This window comes from Nyctereutes procyonoides, unplaced genomic scaffold (assembly GCF_905146905.1).
Source record: "Nyctereutes procyonoides isolate TBG_1078 unplaced genomic scaffold, NYPRO_anot_genome, whole genome shotgun sequence".
Classification (NCBI taxonomy): domain Eukaryota; kingdom Metazoa; phylum Chordata; class Mammalia; order Carnivora; family Canidae; genus Nyctereutes; species Nyctereutes procyonoides.
In genome coordinates this window covers 51,334,159-51,356,804 of record NW_026575121.1, presented here as the reverse complement: position 1 = coordinate 51,356,804, position 22,646 = coordinate 51,334,159, and the positions used below count along the sequence as shown (strand labels likewise).

The 22,646-nt window shown below is 39.5% G+C and overlaps 1 protein-coding gene across 2 annotated transcripts in view; it reads right to left on the bottom strand.

Annotated features, from left to right (window-relative positions):
* Nucleotides 1-22,646, bottom strand: part of ITGBL1 (integrin subunit beta like 1) — a 222,525-nt gene that overhangs the window by 14,637 nt on the left and 185,242 nt on the right. For both annotated transcript variants that reach the window (XM_055335920.1, XM_055335921.1), the window contains exon 8: nt 12,907-13,023. In XM_055335920.1, the coding sequence (XP_055191895.1) occupies nt 12,907-13,023 (117 nt within the window). The remainder of the gene's footprint in view (nt 1-12,906; nt 13,024-22,646) is intronic.

The following is a 22,646-nucleotide window of genomic DNA, read 5'->3' as shown; positions in this document are numbered from 1 at the left end:
AGATAATCTGGGACACAAAAAAGTAAGAAAGAGCTTCTATGCACTAGTGACATAAAGCTCAGGACTTTCCAAGTGTTCATGTTTCTACTGACCCTGGCTAATAAGAATTACCATCAATTTGATATAATTGGAATCATTTAATCTCTATTGCAGAAAAAACCATTCTCCCTTTGGCTTAGGATATCATTGAGAATAACTAAGTGGCTACTCACAGCAAGTAATGTAATATAAAATTTATATTCAAGGAAATAGGAAATTGTTTTTCATTTATTAGCTCATTCATCACATCCTTTCACAAAATTAAATTGGCATCTAGCCTAGACAATGGTCAAAATGCACTGGTATTTAAATGTTTTGCTTTGCCATTTACATGGCTTTTCTTTACTTAAAAATTTTAAATAGATTTCAATACAATCTTTTTTTAATAAACTTTAATAATATGGGCATCCATTCAAGAGACTATATATTGTGCACCAGGCATCATACTAGCTCTACTCTCAGCCTCTTATAGTCCACAATGGTAGAAAACAAGGACAAACAAGCACAAAAATGCACTTGAGCTTTGGGAGAACTCAAGAGGGTACTAGTATATTCAACAGTGAGAATACTGCTAACTGGAGTAATCAGAGAAGAGTTCCGTGACGCCCAAGGGATAAGGAGAAGCCAGACAGCCAATGTTCTAGGAAAGCTAATGAAAAGTTCTTGGAATAAGAAAGAGCTTGGCATGATACAGGCAATGAAAAAAAAAAAGGTCAATGTGTTCAAAGAAAATTGAGTAAGAGAAAAATGGAATAAATAACAAAACCAGATAAATATTCAGGAATGAGAACATAGGAAGTTGTTTATTCTTGGTAAGGAGTCTCAATTTTATTCTAAGAGGAATGAAAAATCATAGAAGGGTGTTATGCAAGAGAGTGATACGGTATAATCTACAATTTGCAAATTCAGTTTGGCAGCTGGGTGGGAGAGATTAAGGTGTGTTGGGAGGCCCTGAGCATGGGGAAAACGAGAGAATTGCAGGAGTCCCAGTGGAAGGTGACAGAGGTGGTGGCACAAATGATGGAGAGTAGACGGAGATCTGCTTTGGTGGTAGTGCCTATAGGACCCGGTGTTGGAATGGACACGGTGAGTGAGAAATAGTTTTCTAGTTAGAGAAATATTATAAATAATGATGTTATTTGTTAGATATGGAAGCTCCAGGAGGGAGCAGTTGAGAGCAGAAAGTCAGCTCTGTTTTGAATCTTGTGTGTCTGAGGTACTCTTAAGACAACCAATTAGATGGGTCACATACGTAGAGGACACAAATCTGGTGCTCACAGGTTAGGGATAGGTTATACATGCTGGAATTTCCAAAAACATATGACATTTGAAGCATTTGGAAGAGAATGAGCACACTGAGGGAGAATTAGTCTTAGGGAGCTCTAATATTTAGGGCTAGGGTAGAGGAGGAGAAGCCAGACAAGTAGGAACATCTAGTAAAGAAGGAAGAAAATGAGACAATTTTCTAAAATGACAAGGGAGGCCTATTCCATAAAGGCAGCCTACTGAGTGGAATGTTCCTGAAAATTGGAGAAAAAAAAAAAAAAGACTGTAAGAGTAGTGTCAGCTTTTGCCAGACCAACTCTACTATACTGTCACTTAAGGCCTGTGAATGAAACACCCGGGGTGGCACAACTATTGGAGTATCAAGCACATATATCATTGAGTAAAAACATGTCTGCTCAGAGACAGAGTCCATAGTGATAAGTTATTTTCATATCATAAGTGTGCAACAGATCATTCTAGAATGAATGTTAGAAAGATCCAGCCTAATGAACCATTTGAAGAACGCTAAATTGGCCTTTGCTTGACTTCCCAAGTCTTCACACTGGTGAGTAATTTTCCATCCAATTTTCTCTTCCAGAGCCACTCACTTCTTCAGATACTTACTCCTTGGATCTGGTGTCCCCATCCTTGCTCTTTCTTCCTATTCTCTTCCCTTCTCCCACACCAAAATATTCACCAAGGATGCTCTGGATCTTTGTTGCCCAATATAGTAGTCACTGGGCACACATGACTATTTGAATTTATTAAAATTAAATAAAATGTAAAATGCAGTTTCTTAGCTACATTAGACCCATTTCAAGTGCCTGATAGCCACGTGTGGCCAGTGGCTCCTGTGTTGAATGATGCAGATCCAGAACACTCCAATTATCTTTGATAAATTCTACTGGACAGTGCTGCTCTAGACAAAACACCTTTGCCAGTGAAATTCATGGACTCTCAGACACATCTCCTTAAAATACTGAAATGAAGTTTCTTAAATAGGAAACTGACCCATGAGTAGATCTAATTGTATCAGATACTACATATCACCTGCCCAATATTCTTTTCCCCTTGTTAATATTAGGAGGGCACTCATTTTTTTCAGGGAGGTGATAATATACACATCTGAAAATGTTGGATTAGCCAGGCTCCTTTTGACCTAGACATAGCAGCTCTAATAAATGATATATAAGAGAAAATCTTGGGTGAGGTTTCCAGGAAAGCTACTGTCTTCCCCCAAAAATGAGACAGTTCAGCCATGATGTGCCCTTTGCTCTTTTCCCTTTTCTCTCTTCTTTTGTCTTCTCTAGAAGATAGACACACTGACTATAAAAATCAGCCTGGAAAGATAGAAGGTTTATGGAACACTGATGGCTCTCAGGTAGTCACCTCACCATCTACCCCTGGAATGACAACCTGCAGATTCTGTAAATTACCACCAGTCCTGACTGGTACACTTATGAACTCAGAAAAAGAGGTTTGTGACTTAAGATGTAATCTGGAGGGATCCCTGGGTGGCGCAGCGGTTTGGCGCCTGCCTTTGGCCCAGGGCGTGATCCTGGAGACCTGGGATCGAATCCCACGTCGGGCTCCCGGTGCATGGAGCCTGCTTCTCCCTCTGCCTGTGTCTCTGCCTCTCTCTCTCTCTCTATCATAAATAAATAAAAATTTAAAAAAAAGATGTAATCTGGAGACAATCCCCCTGCTACCCAAGCTAAGAAAGGCTGGGCTTGAGTCAGTGGTTGGGGGCCTTTGTCAATATGAACAATCCAGCAGCACCTGGAGGTCACTATACTCATATCTTCAGGCTGCATGTTCTCCTTCAATTTGCAGCTATGAACTAAAGAACTCCCTGAAGAAATGTGAACTGATTGTGTAATTAAGAGGTGGCTCTACATTATCCCTTCTTGTTTCTTCAATTGGACTCGTGGGCAGCAGCTAATCCAGGAACACAGAGGAAAGAAGAAAAGCAATAAGCAGTCCATTTCTTATTTCTATCCTGGGTAAATGGAATAAAGGAGGGATGTCTCTGATTAAGTTTATAATAAACTAAAACAATTAAATACACATGAGCCAACATGTGGATATATTTTCTTTATGAAATCTTAAAATCATATACCACTAAAAAGTGAGTAGTTCTTAGGGATTTTCACTCTGGACAGAACATGTTTTTCCAGTAGTGACTTATTCGATTAAAAAAATTCATGCACTTACAGATCACATACAATTTTTATTGTTAATATAGATGTTTTGAGAGGGTCCACATGTGGTCTACAATCATTGAACATGACTCACCAATAATTTAATTAAAGTTAGAATGGTCTTACTTCATACCGTTTTCCTGTTTGCCAGTCATTTTCATGACTCTCATTTTCAGGTTGTAATTTTAGTGTAATCAAAACTGAACTGCTTAGAATTATGCAATTATTTACATTCACCTTCAGGTACAATTGCTAATTTACCCCCAGCGTACCAGAACTGGTTTAATCATCTTCAACATTACTGTGAGGAGGGGATAAACAGTGTTAGTTATTATTTCTCATGTGCCTACTGATAAGCATTTATGGATGTTTGGTCTTACTTATTCTTTGTCTGCTAAAACACTCTGGCAGTTCCTGCTTTGCTCTCTGGCCACACGCTGGCTGCATAGGGTTCCAGGTCATCTCTCCAGGTGAAAGACCACACAAACTATGGCTAAGTGTCTCGGTGGTGAACTAAGGAAATGATCTAATTAGTGACTCTCAGTTTGTTCACCTCTGAAGCCAGATTGGAAGGATGATGTTAATGTGTCCCACACACTCATAGTAGTTAAGATTTGTTAACCCCTGGCTGCCAGGTGAGGAGGAGACTAAATGCTTTGTAGGAAGAGCTGCCACTACTCTGAGGCACAGAATTGCGGATTCATATGATGCTAACTTCCTTCCAAAAACTCTGCAGCTAATGCTTTAAGATATCCAAGACAGACGCATTGTGTTGTCATGTTCTGAAGATGGACACTTCAATCTTTTGCTTCCCATTACATGCACAGGGCATGCATGGATACCCACTTGGCTGGCAGTACCATGCACGTTTCATTCCTTATGCCTCCTTCTCACCGCAAAGAAAATTGGTGGGCATTATGATCCTTACTGCACAGATGGGTGTACCAGGGCAGAGAGACCAAATAACCTGTGCAAGTGACTGCAACTAGTAGGAAATGGAGCCAGAATCCAAATCCTGGTTCACATTCATTTTGTTGTGTGGCACTGCTCACTTAGCTTACAAGGAAAATATAACTTCTATTCACTTAAATAGTCTCTGGAAGAATGAAGCAGAGTGCGCACACACACATAAAATGTGGACTTTCCCTAGACAAAATAGCAAAATACCCACAGAAGATTCATAAACCAAGATTTTTTTTAAAAAGTTCAGTCCCTCAAAATATGTAGGAAGAAATATAATAAAATATCACCAGGTATTATTTTCAAATGATGGATTTATGAGGGATTTTCATTTTGTCCTTTTTATGTTTCAGTTGTTTTAAATGTTAAAAATTTAAAAAGCAATGTAAAATATAATGTCCAAATATCTATAGGTGAGAAAAATAAAATAAGTGCAATAATGTTTATCATAAATGATAAATGAGTAGTTTGAAAAAAAATCCTTCCCAAGGATGTATTCAAAGGCAGCTGAGAAAGATCTCTGATGGAAGAAAATGAAACAAATACATTCCTTCAACACATCAAATATTTTTTTCATCTCCGTGCCTTTGCTTAGCTCTTCCAGATGCAAAGTGTTCGTCACACCTAAGCTCCACACATCTATATATTAGCTGTTCAAAGTCCAGGTCAATTGTTCATTCCCACTTGAAGAATTCTCTGATTCCAAACTGGGATCTTTGCTTCTCTCTCTCTCTCTCTCTCTCTCCCCCCCCCCTCTCTCTGTTTCTCTGTTCCTCCCTCCCCATATTTGTGGCTCTCTTAATTTCAAATTTATTCAAAGAAAAAAAAAAAACTTCTCAAGATCAATCCTTAACCTAAGTTTGAGAATACAATGAGAGAGAGAGAGACTTTTATTGTATCCACAATAAGTGTACAGATCTGAAGAAAAGAGATAAGAACACTCAGAGTAAATGGCATGATGTTATGATGAAGGTATTGCAGTATGGAGGAAGTACAGAATAATTTCAGAAAGGCTCCCTAAAAGAGATAATTTGGAAGACTAATAGAATAGAAAAATAATGAATTATTCAAGGAGAAGTGAAGATAAGGAATACAATGACAGGTAAAAATGACAAAGTCATAACACATCCAAATTTCTCCACTCCATGGCTCTCTATGAAGAAATGATTTTTTAAAAAGATGGAGACAATTGATGCCAGCCACAAAGCAGGGTCTCCTACATCCAATTACTCAAATCGGAAACTTGGGACTCATCCTTTAACCCACTCCACCCTTCACTTATCTCTTAATCATGGATTTCTATAAATGCTGCTCTTACTCCTTGGGCAGTGGAGACCCTGTTAATAATAAGCCTTTGGGCTGACACTTGGAACTAATCTTCCTGGAAGAAAAGGAGGCTGGAACCACATCCTGGCAACAGGATGGTACCAGGCTTTCCTTTCCATGTGAATCCTTGCAGCAATTCATGAGGATAACAGCTCAATATAGTGGTATGGGGGTGATCTTTTGCAATAACACAGCCCAGATGGCTGGAGATCCATACTGCACAGATGTTGAGGCTTCCCTGGCTTACAGGAAGCCTTATGCCCCAGAGGAGCCAAAATCTCTCCTAATGATTCCTTAAAAATATCCAAGAAACCCCACCAGGGCATGGCATTCCCATCACACATTTATAATTCAGTCATAATCCCTCCCAATTTAGTTGAAGTGTAATGATCACAGATCACTATTACCATGAGCAATGTTGTCTGGTAACGCTGGTGTATACCATCTTCATCTGTTTCCAGGGAACTGGAGCTGGGAGTTTAACAGAGGTTCAGAGTCTCCGACAGCAAGGTAAGGGTTTTGTTAGCCTGTTGTCCATATTGTTGGTAATACTATTACTAGCACATCCAAGTTTTTCCAACTATACTGTCTTCTATCTTACTGAATCACCTTTACCTCTCACCAGGACTCCTTTCCAGACATCCATATTCACCCACCAGCTTTACCAACAAACTCCTCCCAGCAATGCCTACTTCACCCTGCAGTCAAGAGGTACTTTGTCACCACAGGGGTCATATTATTGCCTCAAGTAAACCCCTTCTATGGGTTCCTATCATTCTTTGAGGAAAACCTCAAATCATTAACGTGGGTTTGAAAACATGTCACATCCTTCTCTCATTTGCTCTTTAATCTCCAACCAGCCAGAGTTTCTAGTTCTCAAATGTTCCTGGAACATGTCACTCTCGTTTTCCCACAGATGCCTCGCACACACTGTTCTCTGTGATGGCTGTGTCAAATCCACCACTGCACCTGGGTGAGTTCTATGCATCCTATTGCCACGAAGTATGGTCATGTTCAGCTGATTAATACATGCAAAGCACATATTATGCATCATGTAATGTTACCCAGATACAGAGGCATTAGAGTCTAGGTTAAATTCTCCAATTATGTATGTTCCCATTGAACTAGTGGGTCTCCTTTCAGCACACCCAGCTCATTGGCATTCCTATGTCAATGTCTGCTCTTCAAGTGTAATTATAAGCTCCAGCAGATTCACCACTGAATCTCCATTGCTGGCAAAGATTGGAGGTTCAATAAATATTTGCTGAATTAATGAAGAAATAAATGATAACTTCAGTTTCAACCAAGCAGAAGTTGGAAAAATTTCCATATGAAAATAGTTAATTAGAATTCGAAAAGAAGAGGCTGATAAGGAGAATGGAGCTAAGAAATCATCTTGGGAGACTGATCTTGACAATGACTGTGGGAGAGGCTGAGATGGAAGGAGGGCCACAAACACGAGAGAGACATCCAAAAGCCATTTCAAGAGAAATACTAAGATTTACTTGTAGGTTCTGGGAGAGGAACAAGGAAAAGAAACGAAGTGGTTGTAAGAGAAGTGGGAGAAGAAAACAGGTGGACAGGTGTTTCTGAGGCCCAGAGGGGAGACCATTTCATGGGGGGTTGAGAGTAATTACAACTCCTATGTTTTAATGTGGTCATCCAGGATGACAACTGAAAATCTCCCAGGATTTGGGAAACTAGGATTTATCAATAACCTCAGAGAGAATCAGTTATGTGGAATGGCTGGAGGTAGAGCAAATTTCCATGGGCTTAGCACTGAACCAAGGGGAATACTATAATAAGCATAGAGGCTGGAGAGAATGGCATCAAGAAGAAAAATATTTAAGGGTACGTGTGTGCCTGAGGGGCAGAGTACAGAGTAGAGCTTTACATGCAATAAGTATGCAATGAGTATTTGGTGATTTAATTATGTGCTATATACATGACAAGGTATTACTAAATAAGAAGAGGGATTTTCTAATGATCATGGATATTTTTAGATACACTGAGAAATACAGAAATTTGGCAATGCACACTGTGCCTAGAGGAACCCCACTGGCCAGTGTCTTCTTAATTGTGCTCTTCCATGCTTGGGGGAATCTACAAGAAGCTCCCCCACAGAAGGTGCAATGCTGATTAAGAGCCACTCAAAGTACTTTTGATATGTGCGGCTGCCACTGTGATTTGGTAGCTCACTGTCAAGTGTGAGGAGAAAGAACTGCCTTATGCAAAAAGTAAACAGGAGAAAACACTCATTCCATCTAAAACTGAACACCAGAGAGTCAAAGTTCTGAATAATAAGCTTTTGTTACAAAAGGAACTAGCAAACATGGAACCCTGTTATATATCCCACAGGATTTACAGTAGTCCACAGAATAAAATTCTGCCTGAGTTTGTCATGTCTGTCATTCTCTTTATATGTATATAATACCAGTAACAATAATATCTAAAGTGTGTGTATATGTGTATGTCTTATGTATGTGACACTTTTATGCTGGGTATTTTATATGCATTAACTAATCTAATCTTATAGTAACCCTACAAGACAGGTATATTATGATCATCATTTTATAGATGAGAAATGGAGGTTATGTAAACTGTCTCAAATAATGTCAGAAAGTGGCAAAGCCGCAGTTAGGGGAAAAAAGAAAACCCTCCCAACTGTAGTTTTAACTACTGTGCTATATGTATTTCTAAATATTAAAGTACATTTACATAAAGGTTCATGAGAAGCACAGGTACTTGTGATCTCTTCATCAATTGGTTTAGTATGCTGTGTACTTTAGTACGAAAGTTACTATAAATTCAAACATGTTAATTGATGGCATGTCTCTTGTATTTTCTTTCCAGAGAACAGCTGAGACATAGATGAAATTCAAGACTATAACCAAGGCTCGAGTAATTCCTTCCTTACAGCAGAGATCAGAAAATAAAGAAATTACAGTTACAGTCCTCTATTAGCTGTCCTAAAGAAATCACACTTTGAGACCAAGTGCGAAGCTACGGTGGGAGGTAATGTTCCCAGTGAGAACATGAATTACAGCTGATTCTCATTATTTGCAAATTCCGTATTTGAGAATTTGCTTACTCACTAAAATGTATTTGTATCCCTGAAATCAATACTCATTAAAGTTTTCCAGGTCATTGGGGCACACAGGCAGGATGGTTCCGACTCCCAGCTAAGGTCACAGAAGATCACACTCTGCCTCTTGTTTCAGCTCTTACACTGTAAACAAGTGTCCTTTCTGCAGTACATGTGGTGCCATGGCTTTTCACATTTTTTGCTTTTTGTTGATGATTTTGATTTTTAAGATGGCCCCTAAGTATAGTGTTGAAGCACTGTCTTGTGCACCCAAGTGCAAAAAGGCTGTAACACGCCTTACAGAGAAATCATCTGCTACACAATCTCCATTCAGGTATGAGTTATGGAGCTGTCGGCCATGAGTTCAATATTAACAGACCAACCATATATTACACAAGGTGTCTTTAAACAGAAACATATATAATACAAGGGTATGTACTGATCTTAGATGAAAATCCTCTGACTAGAAGTAGGAATGTGGCCCCATATTTCTCTTAGGAAAAACGATTCAGTATTCGCTAATTCAGTGTTCACAGCAGCTTTATAGGCTGTAATTACCATGACTAAGAACAGACAGTGTCTTGTTGAGGAATAGTGAACACAGTGTGTGTATGTGGACTCTTAGTTATATGTAGCTTTTCTAACCATATGTTATTTAGGATAAACATGAGTAGGCCATTGATGGGGACATCTCCCACTCCGAGCAATAGGACTGACCATCAGGGGTAAAGATTCACAAGTAAATGGCAAGAAAAGCAAAAAACACACTGACTAAAATGTGTAAAGATGCATGCATAGGCCCTAGAGAAGAACAGATGGCAGGATTTAATGCTCTGCACGGTCACCTGGGCTGATCAGCTCAAGGAGCTTTGATGAAACAAGAAGGAAAGAGAAACAAATTGTTACCTATAGACAATCTTTTAAAAAACGAGTATTATCTTAACCCTAAATCTCTCAAGGTCATTATTCAACTATTAGAGTGAAATTATGAATAACATAAAACATTTTTAGGAAAATTTTCAGGATTTTTTCCCTTCACATACTTGGAAAATATTCAGAACTCTTTGGCCAATAAAATGTTTTCAGTAAAATTTGAAATATGAAATTGAATGCATAGGTGATTTTTTGGAGCTAGTTGCTAAAATTTAAGAAAAAGCACTGAGAGAATACAACCAGTTTTAGTGATCAAAGATGCTGTGTATATCTGGCTGCTATTTGTCCACTGCTGGCAGGGCTGTGCCCTTCCTTGAGCACACAGAAGCAGCAGCAAAGTTCTCCCCAAACTTGAAAAATGCCTTTGTCCTCTGATAATTAAGTTCCATGGTACCGTTTCCATTCCATAAGATCAACCACCTAAGAACTAATTTCTCACTGTGTGAGAAGAATCTTCCAAATTGTAACCAAGGCTACAGCAGGAGGATAAGGTGTGTCAGCATGTCTATAGCTATCATGTAATCTACTGTGTTACATCCTGTACAAAGAAAATTTGAACTGGATGGTTGGCAGAATCTAGACAATATTAAAGAATAAGACTGTGCTGGTATGTCTGCTCCTGTATCCAGAAAAGATACTCAGACCACCTGGCATGAGAATTATATTCCTTTGGCAGATATATATTGTGCCAATCTACCATCCTCACTGTGTCAAGGACTTCTCCTTTATGCCCCCTGGAGTTCTCGGACCCAAGTCTTCTCCAGCCAGAGAAGCCTGCTCTGAGATCATAGGTGTTCCTTTGAGGCCTGCTGCATGTGACAGGGGAGCTAATGCCTCCTAAAAGCAGTCCTCAACCAAGGACTGGTGGATAAATAAGAATTGCATGCTTTACTTGGTCTCCCAGAGTTTCATCTCCTGTCCTCAGATGAAGCTCTAGTTGACCACAGCAGTGATAGGATTGATAGCACAATCTTAACTGACTACCTTCACTTTCCCACTCTCCCACCAAAATCTCCTTCACCTTCCCAATAAATTACTTGCATTCAAATCCTTTTCTCAGAATCTTACTTCCCACAGTTTCTCTACAAATGGTTCTAGTCTCTGGTACAATTATATTTCTCATTGTATGTCAAATAATTGGTTTCCTGGTTTATACATTGGTCTTTTACCAGGGCACCAGTAACTGGGTAAATGGACAAAACACAGAGGGTAAACAAGCAGAGTCAAGAATTAGTCTAAAAAAATTATTACTTTGTGGAATATTCTCTCACTTACTTAGTAAGTGTTTAATCTCATCTAGCACAGAGCTGTATAGATTTGTTGTGAAATTTGAGTTCCTCCCCAAAGTCAGAGAAAGAGAGAGAGAAAGAGATTGACTGGGGGTAGGATGTATATAATTTAATAATTATGTAGATGTAACAGGTTTCTACAATATCAACCATTTCAACAAAATTACTAAGGTAGACAGGCAAGGAGACCCACGTGAGGTAGATGCTCCATGTCATGATGATGTGCATAAGAGCAAGGGCACAAATGTGGTTCTTTCTAGGTACCAGGCGGGCTTTAGATATCATTGTAAGAATTAAGTGAGTTGGTAAACATAAAGTCACTTACTGGAAAAAAAAGTCTATAATCTACTTATATATTTCTGGTAACCAATACCAGTAAAGAAAAAAATCCAAACCAAAACCAATATTGACAAAAAGTTCAAACAGTTTGATGTCAGTCTGGGGAAAACCATGGTACCGGGAACAACCTGTGAATTGAACATCAGAGCTCAAATCCTGGGTCTGCCACTTTTTAATTATTGGACTTTAATACCTCCAACCTTATCCCCTGTTCCATCTGTGAGCTGAAGAAAGCAGGAGCAATCTCTCAGGGCTGCAGGAATGATCACTCTGCACAAGACCTATTTTAAAAAAGGAGGCCTTTTCCCTCGGTCACAGATAAAGAAGAAAATATGTTTGCTTAAATCGCCAGTGTTTTGTCATTGGATACAGAGAGAACAGAGAGACACATGTTTATGTGAGACAGATAGTGTCCCCGCCTTCCATAAGTAGTATGTGCATTTTGTTTTTTTTCCAATAACATTACGATTATTATTCGAAGAGAGATAGAGTCTTTCAGGAGGCTTGCACATCCAGTTCATCTGGACTATACTGGAGAACTGCAGTCAGCAGGCATCACCTCGACCACAGGAAGTCTTTTGAGACTGAAATAGAAGAATGATGGCGGCCATACTGTTGGGTCTCTGAGCTATCATGGAAATGGAATGTCTACCTTTTGTGCTTTTGTAAGTAAACTTAAGAGTGCCATCATACTGCTTTTTCCCCCCACATTGGTAGATAATACGTCCTTCTCCTACCAGCTTTTATTAGCAGAATAATAAACATCATTTTCAGCTGATCAGGTGCAGCAAAGTCTGTCACTATCTTCATAGGACCTACTATAATCTCAATGGCCTTTTGTCACCAGCATACTATGTGTTTTCACACAGCTCTAAATCAAGGGTCCAAGAAGATAAAAATCATTACAAATCTAATTGTATAATGCTTTGAGGTCTTACTGAATATTTTTTTATTTTTTTTAAAGATTTTATTTACTTATTTGAGAGAGAGAGAGTACGAGCAGTGGGGAGGAGCAAAGGGACAGGGGAGTAGCAGACTCCCTGCTGAGCAAGGAGCTCCACGTGGGGCTTGACCCTGGAACTCGGGGACCATGACCCAAGCTAAGGACAGATGCTTAACCCACTGAACCACCAAGTACCCCTGTATATTGCTTTAAGTTTACCTTATTTTTAACAGAGTTTCCTTTCTATTTATTTTTAAGATTTTATTATTTATTTATTTGAGAGAAGATAGAGCACTCAGGTATGAGGAGGAGAGGCAGAGAGAGAGAGAGAATCCCTACCAGATTCCACACTGAGTGCAAAGCCCAATGCAGGACTTGAACTCCCAACCTGGAGGTCATGACCTGAGCTAAAACCAAGAGTCAGAGACCCAACCAATCGAGCTACTCAGGTGCCTCGGAGTTTCCTTTTTTAAAAAAGAAGTAGGGTGAAAAAGGCAGGCAGCTGAGGCTGCAAGGAGCACTCACCCCCACAGACAGTGCCGTCCAGGCCTTCACAGCGGCGGTCGTCACACTCGCACGTCTTGCCATACACCCTGCGGTCTCCGGGAGGGTAGCAGGTGCACTTGCCACATTCACATTTACCTGCGTAAACGCACGGGGAGAGCCCACAGGTTAGGAAAGTCACAGAATCAGCCGGGCTTTCCACTCCAGAAGCACATCGGGAAGCCTGTTCCACTCTGAGCCTGGTCATAGGTTTGCAAATCACTTTTCTTACCTGCCTTTGGGAAGTCTAAAACAAGCACAAGTGCCACAGAAGCTGGCGAGTCGGGGGGAGCTGAAGCGACACTGCTGTTTCATTAATTTTTGAAGACTAATCCAGTTAGGAAACACTGGGTATTTCATATTCAACTTGGTTTGATGATACCAAATGTTATCTATTTTGACAGCATTTAGTATAATGTCATTTACAGTATATTTTTATATATTTTTATTTTGGGTCTAGCTGCCACATAAGAAAAGAATGCTCACAGGGACATTTCAAGGTGCTCTGTTATGACTGTTTCTAGACACCGATTTTGTAATTGATAGAACTCATTTTACCACGGAACACGTGTCAAAATGCATGACCCAAATCCCTTTACCATTCTTGACTTAAACTTTACTATTCTTGTCTAAACATTTTTCTCTTTTGGAATGAGGCTGATTCACAGGAATTCCTCAACTATTATCATTATGGCTGTTGTCATTATTTCTTGAGCTGCAACTATGTGTCAAACACTATAATTCTTTGAATTCCATTATTTTGTTTTCATCATTCCACACGCTGACTAGCATTATCACTATCATTTTACTAAACAGGAAACAGAGGCGTACTGAAGCCAAGTTCTTTCCATGGTGAATCGGCTCATAAGGAATAGATTCCAAATTTATACCTATTCTTTTTTTTTTTTTTTTTTTTTTTTTTTTTAATTTTTTTTTTTTTAATTTTTTTTTTTTTTTATTTATTTATGATAGTCACACAGAGAGAGAAAGAGAGAGAGGGAGAGACACAGGCAGAGGGAGAGGCAGGCTCCATGCACCGGGAGCCCGACGTGGGACTCGATCCTGGGTCTCCAGGATCGCGCCCTGGGCCAAAGGCAGGCGCCTAAACCGCTGCGCCACCCAGGGATCCCTATACCTATTCTTATGAACCTTAAAGTTTGTGCCCTTAACCATGAAGCCATACCACATCTTAATATGCCCAACGCAGCACCACGAGGCTATGAGAAAGAAAATTCCTTTTGCCTGAGGAATTGGTGCTAGACTGGCAGAAAATCAGCCGGGTGACTACCCGGAGACATCTGTTACTCTCTGTCATTAGCCCGACCAGCGTAATTACACACCCACTGAAATGATCATAAGATGCCTAGGGGCTGACCCTGCAATGTTGTTAGTTATTCTGGTGCTGCATTTGTATCTTGTTAAAGAAATTCTGAGTTGGTAGATGATGGAAGAAAGGAAAATTAGTATTTAGAATCATATAATTTTAGAGCTGTAATTAAAGATAATCTAATGCAGTGATTCATAATCTTTTCTGGCAGAAGCAGTAGGGTCATTGTCCTTCTGAGAATCTGGTGAAAGTGCAGTAGAGAGTGTTGTCCTGACTGCTCTTCAACCGGTCTCTCTTCCTATTTGAAGACAGGCTCAGGTTCAGGGGGAGGCAGAGTCCCTCTCCTTCCCCAGTGATGTTCCCTCTTCCCATGCCCTGGTGGACAGAAGAGGGACACAGCGGACACCTTTGGCCAGGGGTGGCCACAGTTGATTCTTGAGAGTGAATGCAAAGACACAGGGTCCGTGGCGGAGTAGCAAGAGCAACGGCACTGCAATGAGTGTCCAGGAGGGGAGGAGCTCAGCACACAGTTCAAAAGTATTGGTGACCAGGGCTAGTTCTTTGCAGGGTCTTGCTCCCCTTGGGTGCATGAACTGGTGGTCCAAGCTTGCACTCTGCACCTACACCTTTCTCATAAACTCCTTCTCCTTTCCAGTTCATGAAGTTGCTTTCTATTGTTCACAGAAAAGAACTCTAACAGGTAGACCTCAGATCTCTCCATGGAAAAATATACCAGCACACATTTTTTTTTTTTTGTAAAATGTCAAGAGGATCCATGACTTCCCACAATTTAATAGATGAGGAAACCCAACCAAGCTGAGGCTAAATGATCTAAGGACAGCAAAGTAGACACTAGCAGGGTTGGTGCTAGGACACACTTTTTTTTCTTGAGCCCCAGTGACCTTCTGGTGCACATAAATATACACTTTCCATGCTGTATGTGTGAATAACAATAAAAATCAAGACTGTGGAGATAAAGAGGCTAACTATATACCATCAGCAGTGCAACCACATACAGTTGACTAGTCCTTCATGGACATATATGGGAAACATCAACCACATAATTCCTGCATGCTAGGAACACAGTCTTAATGATCAAGTCAACATAAATGTTTCTGTTTGAGGGCATATCTGTTTATGGTAAGAATTTTATTAACATTTTAAGGCATTCAGGAAGTTTCCTGGATAGGTATTATTAGATTCTGTGACTCTGGAAAAGATCGAAATAATGGCATATGGGGGCGCATGGGTGGTGCAGTCAGTTAAGCAACCAACTCTTGGTTTCAGCTCAGGTCATGATCGTAAGATTGAGCCCCACATCAGCCTCAGTGCTGAGTGTGGAGTCTGCTTGGGATTCTCTTTCTCTCTGCTGCTTACCCTCATGTTCCCTCTCTCTCTCAACTAGATAGATAGATAGATAGATAGATAGATAGATAGATAGATAGATGATAGATAGATGATAGATAGATAGATAACAGTGGCATATGTGTTCAAATATCTATACTTCATTGTTTTCCTTATGGATAGTTTGTCTTGTCTTTCTTCTACAAAGTGTCCTAATTGGTCCTAGGTCCGTTTCCCCCCCCCCCAGTAGATTGTAACTCATGCATCTTTTTCAAACATCAGAGAATAATTAACCACTTTGCAACTCTTGGTGTGGCTTTGTGTGTGTGTGTGTGTGTAGTCATGTATCTGTTGGAGTTATAAAGCTCTATTAAGCCAACTATTACCTGAATTACTTCATAGATCTAGCCTTAATACAGTTTATAGGATATAGTAGCTTCAGATGGAAAGGCAAAAAATCATAAATCAAGACAGGTTAACGTATTACAGATAGAAAGGTAAAGAAGAGTAAATTGTTTATGCAGTCCACATTTTAAAGTGCATTATTTTGCTGCCTTAGTTCACAACATTAGTCTAGTCACTACCAAGACATATACTTGCCAGGTAAACTTCTACTCATCTTTCAAGATTCAAAGTAAATTTCACCAAACCCATGATACTTGCACCCTCCTACTCACATACCTTCACAAATACAGCAGAATCAGCTGCCTCCTCATGTATGCTCATGATGTTTGAATCAATATTTACTGAACAGATGCACTAAACAATAATCACATGTAAATGGCTTGGTAATAATATTCCCACAACACATGAGGTTTAATGGTAAAATTTGAATTTAGAATAAGATGTCTTTCCCAAAATACATACACCTTTCCAATTGCCAGAAAGCCTTCATTTGTATCTCCCACAGTTGCATCAATGAACTATGTCCACAGCAAGCTCATCATCTTTATTCACAAATTTACTTCTCCTCCCATTGTCCTGTTACCAGGAGAAGATAAACACCGTTTGATCTGTCACCAAATCTTAAAAACACCTGATGACAAAGCTGATTCCTTCCTCCCCTTGATGAGCTATTCTTCTCCTTCCAATTTGAAATTTCATGAGATCCTTTTATAAAATTTAAATTCAATTAATTAACATATAGTGTATTATTAGTTTCAGAGGTAGAGTTCAGTGATTCATCAGTCTTATATAACACCCCGTGCTCATTACATCACATGGCTTCCTTAATGTCCATCACTGAGTTACCCACTCAACCTTCTCCCCAAGATCCACTTTCTTAAAACATGCTTATGATTATGTAATTGCCTTTCACATGATAGTCCCACATAGACCTTCAAGGTAGAGATCAAATTCCTCACAGAGCTCTCCATCCAGGTCCAACTCACCTTTTGAAGCATATATTCAATGTTCACAGTACCCATGTTCAGAAACTTTGCTTTTTGATCCATTTCTTCTTACTGTTGTGAGCTCTACCACTTTCTCTGTACAATCCAAGTCACTTTTCAATAGTTAGCCCACATCTCCTCTCTTCTATGCAACCTCCTTGTCATCCCTATTCGGTTACCTAGAACACTTGTTCTTTCTTTCTGATCTCACAGCAATTTGTTCACACCATTATAAGATCACTGAATGCAAACTTTATATTGAATAAGCACGTACTTGAATCTGACCACAAATACTGAATTGTTCTTGGTGCAGGCTGACAGTGAGATTTGTGTCCTATTGGTAGCCTGCAAAGTTCTCTGTTGGTGGAGTAGGAAACACTGAGATAAGAATTTATTGTCTTTTTTTTAAATAATAAATTGAGTCAATTCTCTTTTCTTTATTTGCTAAATGATATTATTTCAATGACTGTTTTAGTGTTGTGGAGCTATAAATGTGGCTTCTCAAACACCTATCAATATTTGCATAAGTAAGAATAAAGGATAATGGGGGATCCCTGGGTGGCTCAGCAGTTTGGCGCCTGCCTTTGGCCCAGGGCGCGATCCTGGAGTCCCGGGATCAAGTCCCGCATCGGGCTCCCTGCATGGAGCCTGCTTCTCCCTCCTCCTGTGTCTCTGCCTCTCTCTCTCTCTCTCTGTGTCTATCATAAAATAAATAAATAATCTCTTTTTTTAAAAAAAGGATAATGGAAGTTTGCATGCCTAGCATTAATAAGTGCCATTTTATATTACAAAACTGAGAGGAAAATATGAAGAAAGATATACTCAAAGAAACACAAATAAGCCAAGTAATTTTTTTGTTTGTTCTTAATTTTTTTGTATATTTTTTATTGGAATTCAATTTGCCAACATATAGCATAACACCCAGTACTCATCCCATCAAGTGCCCCCTCAGTGCCCGTCACCCAGTCACCCCATTCCCCCGCCCACCTCCCCTTCCACTACCCCTTGTTCATTTCCCAGAGGTAGGAGTCTCTCATGTTCTGTCTCCCTTTCTGATATTTCCCACTCATTTTCTTTCCTTTCCCCTATAATCCCATTCACTATTTTTTATATTCCCCAAATGAATGAGACCATATAATGTTTGTCCTTCTCTGACTGACTTATTTCAATCAGCATAATACCCTCCAGTTCCATCCACGTCAAAGCAAATGGTGGGTATTTGTCATTTCTAATGGCTGAGGAATATTCCATTGTATACATAAACCACATCTTCTTTATCCATTCATCTTTCGATGGGCACCGAGGCTCCTTCCACAGTTTGGCTATTGTGGACATTGCTGCTAGAAACATCGGGGTGCAGGTGTCTTGGTCTTTCACTGCATCTGTATCTTTGGGGTAAATCCCCAGCAGGGCAATTGCTGGGTCATAGGGCAGATCTATTTTTAACTCTTTGAGGAGCCTCCACACAGTTTTCCAGAGTGGCTGCACCAGCTCACATTCCCACCAACAGTGCAGGAGGGTTCCCCTTTCTCCGCATCCTCTCCAACATTTGTGGTTTCCTGCCTTGTTAATTTTCCCCATTCTCACTGGGGTGAGGTGGTATCTCATTGTGGTTTTGCTTTTTATTTCCCTGATGGCCAGTGATGCAGAGCATTTCTTCATGTGCTTGTTGGCCATGTGTATGTCTTCTTTGGTGAAATTTCTGCTCATGTCTTTTGCCCATTTCATGATTGGATTGTTTGTTTCTTTGCTGTTGAGTTGAATAAGTTCTTTATAGATCTTCGATACTAGCTCTTTATCTGATAGGTCATTTGCAAATATCTTCTCCCATTCTGTAGGTTGTCTTTTAGTTTTGTTGACTGTTTCTTTTGCTGTGCAGAAGCTTTTATCTTGATTAAGTTCCAATAGTTCATTTTTGCTTTTGTTTCCCTTGCCTTCATGATGTGTCTTGCAAGAAGTTGCTGTGGCCAACTTCAAAAACGATGTTCCCTGTGTTCTCCTCTAGGATTTTGATGGATGCTTGTTTCACATTTAGATCTTTCATCCATTTTATCTTTGTGTATGGTGTAAGAGAATGGTCTAGTTTCATTCTTCTGCACATGGCTGTCCAATTTCCTCGGCACCATTTATTGAAGACACTGCCCTTTTTCCAGTGGATAGTCTTTCCTGCTTTGTTGAATATTAGTTGACCATAGAGTTGAGGGCCCATTTCTGGGTTCTCTATTCTGTTCCATTGATCTATGTGTCTGTTTTTGTGCCAGTACCATGCTGTCTGGATGATCACAGCTTTGTAGTACAACTTGAATCTGGCATGTTTTAGATAACATTTTAGAATATTGTTATCACCCAAGAAAACAAGCCTGTACCCTCCCTATTCCCATCTTCACTCCCAACTACTCATCTGCTGTCTCTGTATATTTGCCTATTTGGGACATTTTCTACAAATGGAACCATGTGCTGTGTGGCCTCTTGTGACTGGCTTCTTACACGCAGCATAATGCTTTCAGGGTCTGTCCCTACTGTTGCCTGGGGCCGGCTCTTTTACCTTCATGTTTCAGCTCAAATGCCACTTTCTCAGTGAGCCCTAACCTCCCCCCCCCCATCTTGTTCAAAGTGGCCTCTGGTTAATCCCACTCAATTACTTCACCATAACCATTTCCCTTATAGCACTTATAAAACAAGCAAACCAAAAGACAACAACAACAACAAAAAACCCAGCTCTGGTTTTATTTTCCAATATTCCCCTGGCTATTCAGGGTCTTTTCTGATTCCACAAAATCTTAAAATTATTTGTTCCAACTCTCTGAAGAAAGTCCATGGTATTTTGATAGGGATTGCATTAAATGTGTAAATTTCCTTGGGTAGCATTGACATTTTCACAAAATTAATTCTTCCAATCCATGAACATGGAATATTTTTCCTTCTCTTTGTGTCTTCATTAATTTTTTTCAAAAGTTTCTGTAGCTTTTAGGGTATAGATCCTTTACCTCTTTGATTAGGTTTATTTCTAGGTATCTTATGCTTTTGGGTGCAATTGTAAATGGGACAGATTTCCTTAATTTCTCTTTCTTCAGTCTCATTGTTAGTGTATAGAAATGCCACTGATTTCTGGGCATTGATTTTGTATCCTGCCACATTGCCGAATTTCTGTATGAGTTAGCAATCTCGGGATGGAGTCTTTTGGGTTTTCTATGTACAGTATCATGTCATCTGCAAAGAGGGAGAGTTTGACTTCTTCTTTGCCAATTTGAATGCCTTTTATTTTTTTTTTGTTGTTGTTGTTGTCTGATTGCTGAGGCTAGGACTTCCAGTACTATGTTGAATAGCAGTGGTGAGGGTGGACATCCCTGTCGTGTTCCTGATCTTAGGGAAAGGCTCCCAGTGCTTCCCCATTGAGAATGATATTTGCTGTGGGCTTTTCGTAGATGGCTTTTAAGATGTCGAGGAAAGTTCCCTCTATCCCTACACTCTGAAGAGTTTTGATCAGGAATGGATGCTGTATTTTGTCAAATGCTTTCTCTGCATCCATTGAGAGGATCATATGGTTCTTGCTTTTACTCTTGCTGATATGATCTACACGTTGATTGCTTTTCGAGTGTTGAAGCAGCCTTGCATCCCAGGGATAAATCCTACTTGGTCATGGTGAATAATTTTCTTAATGTACTGTTGGATTCTATTGGCTAGTATCTTGTTGAGAATTTTTGCATCTGTGTTCATCAGGGATATTGGTCTATAATTCTCCTTTTTGGTGGAGTCTTTGTCTGGTTTTGGAATTAAGGTGATGCTGGCCTCATAGAACGAGTTTGGAAGTATTCTGTCCCTATCTTTTGGAACAGCTTTAGTAGAACAGGTATTGTTTCGTCTTTAAATTCTTATTCTTTGATAAAATTCTCCTGGGAAGCCATCTGGCCCTGGACTTTTGTGTCTTGGGAGGTTATTGATGACTGCTTCAATTTCTTCCCTGGTTATTGGCCTGTTGAGGTTTTCTATTTCTTCCTGTTCCAGTTTTGGTAGTTTGTCGTTTTCCAGAAATGCATCCATTTCTTCTAGATTGCCTAATTTATTGGCATATAGCTGCTCATAATATGTTTTTTTTTAAATCATTTGTATTTCCTTGGTATTGGTTGTGATCTCTCCTTTTTCATTCGTGATTTTATTAATTTGAGTCTTTTCTCCTTTGTTTTTAATAAGGCTGGCTAATGGTTTATCTATCTTATTAATTTTTTCAAAGAACCAACTCCTGGTTTTGTTGATCTGTTCTACGGTTCTTCTGGTCTCCATTTCATTGAGTTCTGCTTGAATATTTATTAACTCTCTTCTTCTCTTTGATGTAGGCTTCACTTGCTGTTCTTTTTCCAGTCCCTTTAGGTGCAAGATTAGCTTGTGTATTTGAGTTTTTTCCAATTTTTTGAGGGAGGCTTGTATTGGGATGTATTTCCCTCCTAGGACTGCTTTTGCTGCATCCCAAAGATTTTGAACAGTTGTATCTTCATTCTCATTAGTTTCCATGAATCTTTTTAATTCTTCTCTAATTTCCTAGTTGACCCTTTCATCTTTTAGCAGGATGCTCTTTAACCTCCATGTGTTTGAGTTTCTTCCAAATTTCTTCTTGTGATTGAGTTCAAGTTTCAAAGCATTGTGGTCTGAAAATATGCAGTGGACAATCCCAATCTTTTGGTATCAGTTGAGACCTGATTTGTGACCCAGTATGTGGTCTATTCTGGGGAAGGTTCCATGTGCACTTGAGAAGAATGTGTATTCAGTTGCGTTCAGATGTAAAGTTTTGTAAATACCTGTGAAATCCATCTGGTCCAGTGTATCATGTAAAGCTCTTGTTTCTTTGGTGATGTTCTGCTTAGAAAATCTGTCATTTGTTGAAAGTGCCGTGTTGAAGACTCCCAGTATTAGTGTGTTATCTAAGTATGTCTTAACTTTGGTTATTAATTGATTGATATACTTGGCAGCTCCCACATTAGGGGCATAAATATTCATGATTGTTAGGTCCTCTTGTTGGATAGATCCTTTAAGTACGATATAGTGTTCCTCTTCATCTCTTACTACAGTCTTTGGGATAAACTTTAATTTATCTGATATGAGGATTGCTACCCCAGGTTTCTTTTGAGAACCATTTGAATGGTAAATGGTCCTCCAACCTTTCATTTTCAGGCTGGAGGTGTCCTTAGGTCTAAAATGAGTCTCTTGTAGACAGCAAATAGATGGATCTTGCTTTTTTTATCCAGTCTGAAACCCTGCATCTTTTGATGGGATCATTTAGCCCATTCACATTCAGAGTTACTATTGAAAGATATGAATTTAGTGTCATTGTAATACCTATTCAGTCCCTGTTTTGTGGATTATTTCTTTGGGCTTCCTGTTTCTTTCACGACTCCCCCTTAATATTTCTTGCAGAGCTGGTTTGGTGGTCACATATTCTTTCAGTTTCTGCCTATCTTGGAAACTCTTCATCTCTCTTTTCTATTCTGAATGACAGCCTAGCTGGAAAAAGTATTCTTGGCTGCATGCTCTTCTCATTTAGGACCCTGAATATATCCTACCAGCCCTTTCTGGCCCGCTAGGTCTCTGTGGAGAGGTCTGCTGTTATAATAATAATAATAATAACAATAGTAATAATATTTCTCCCCATATAAGGTAGGGATCTC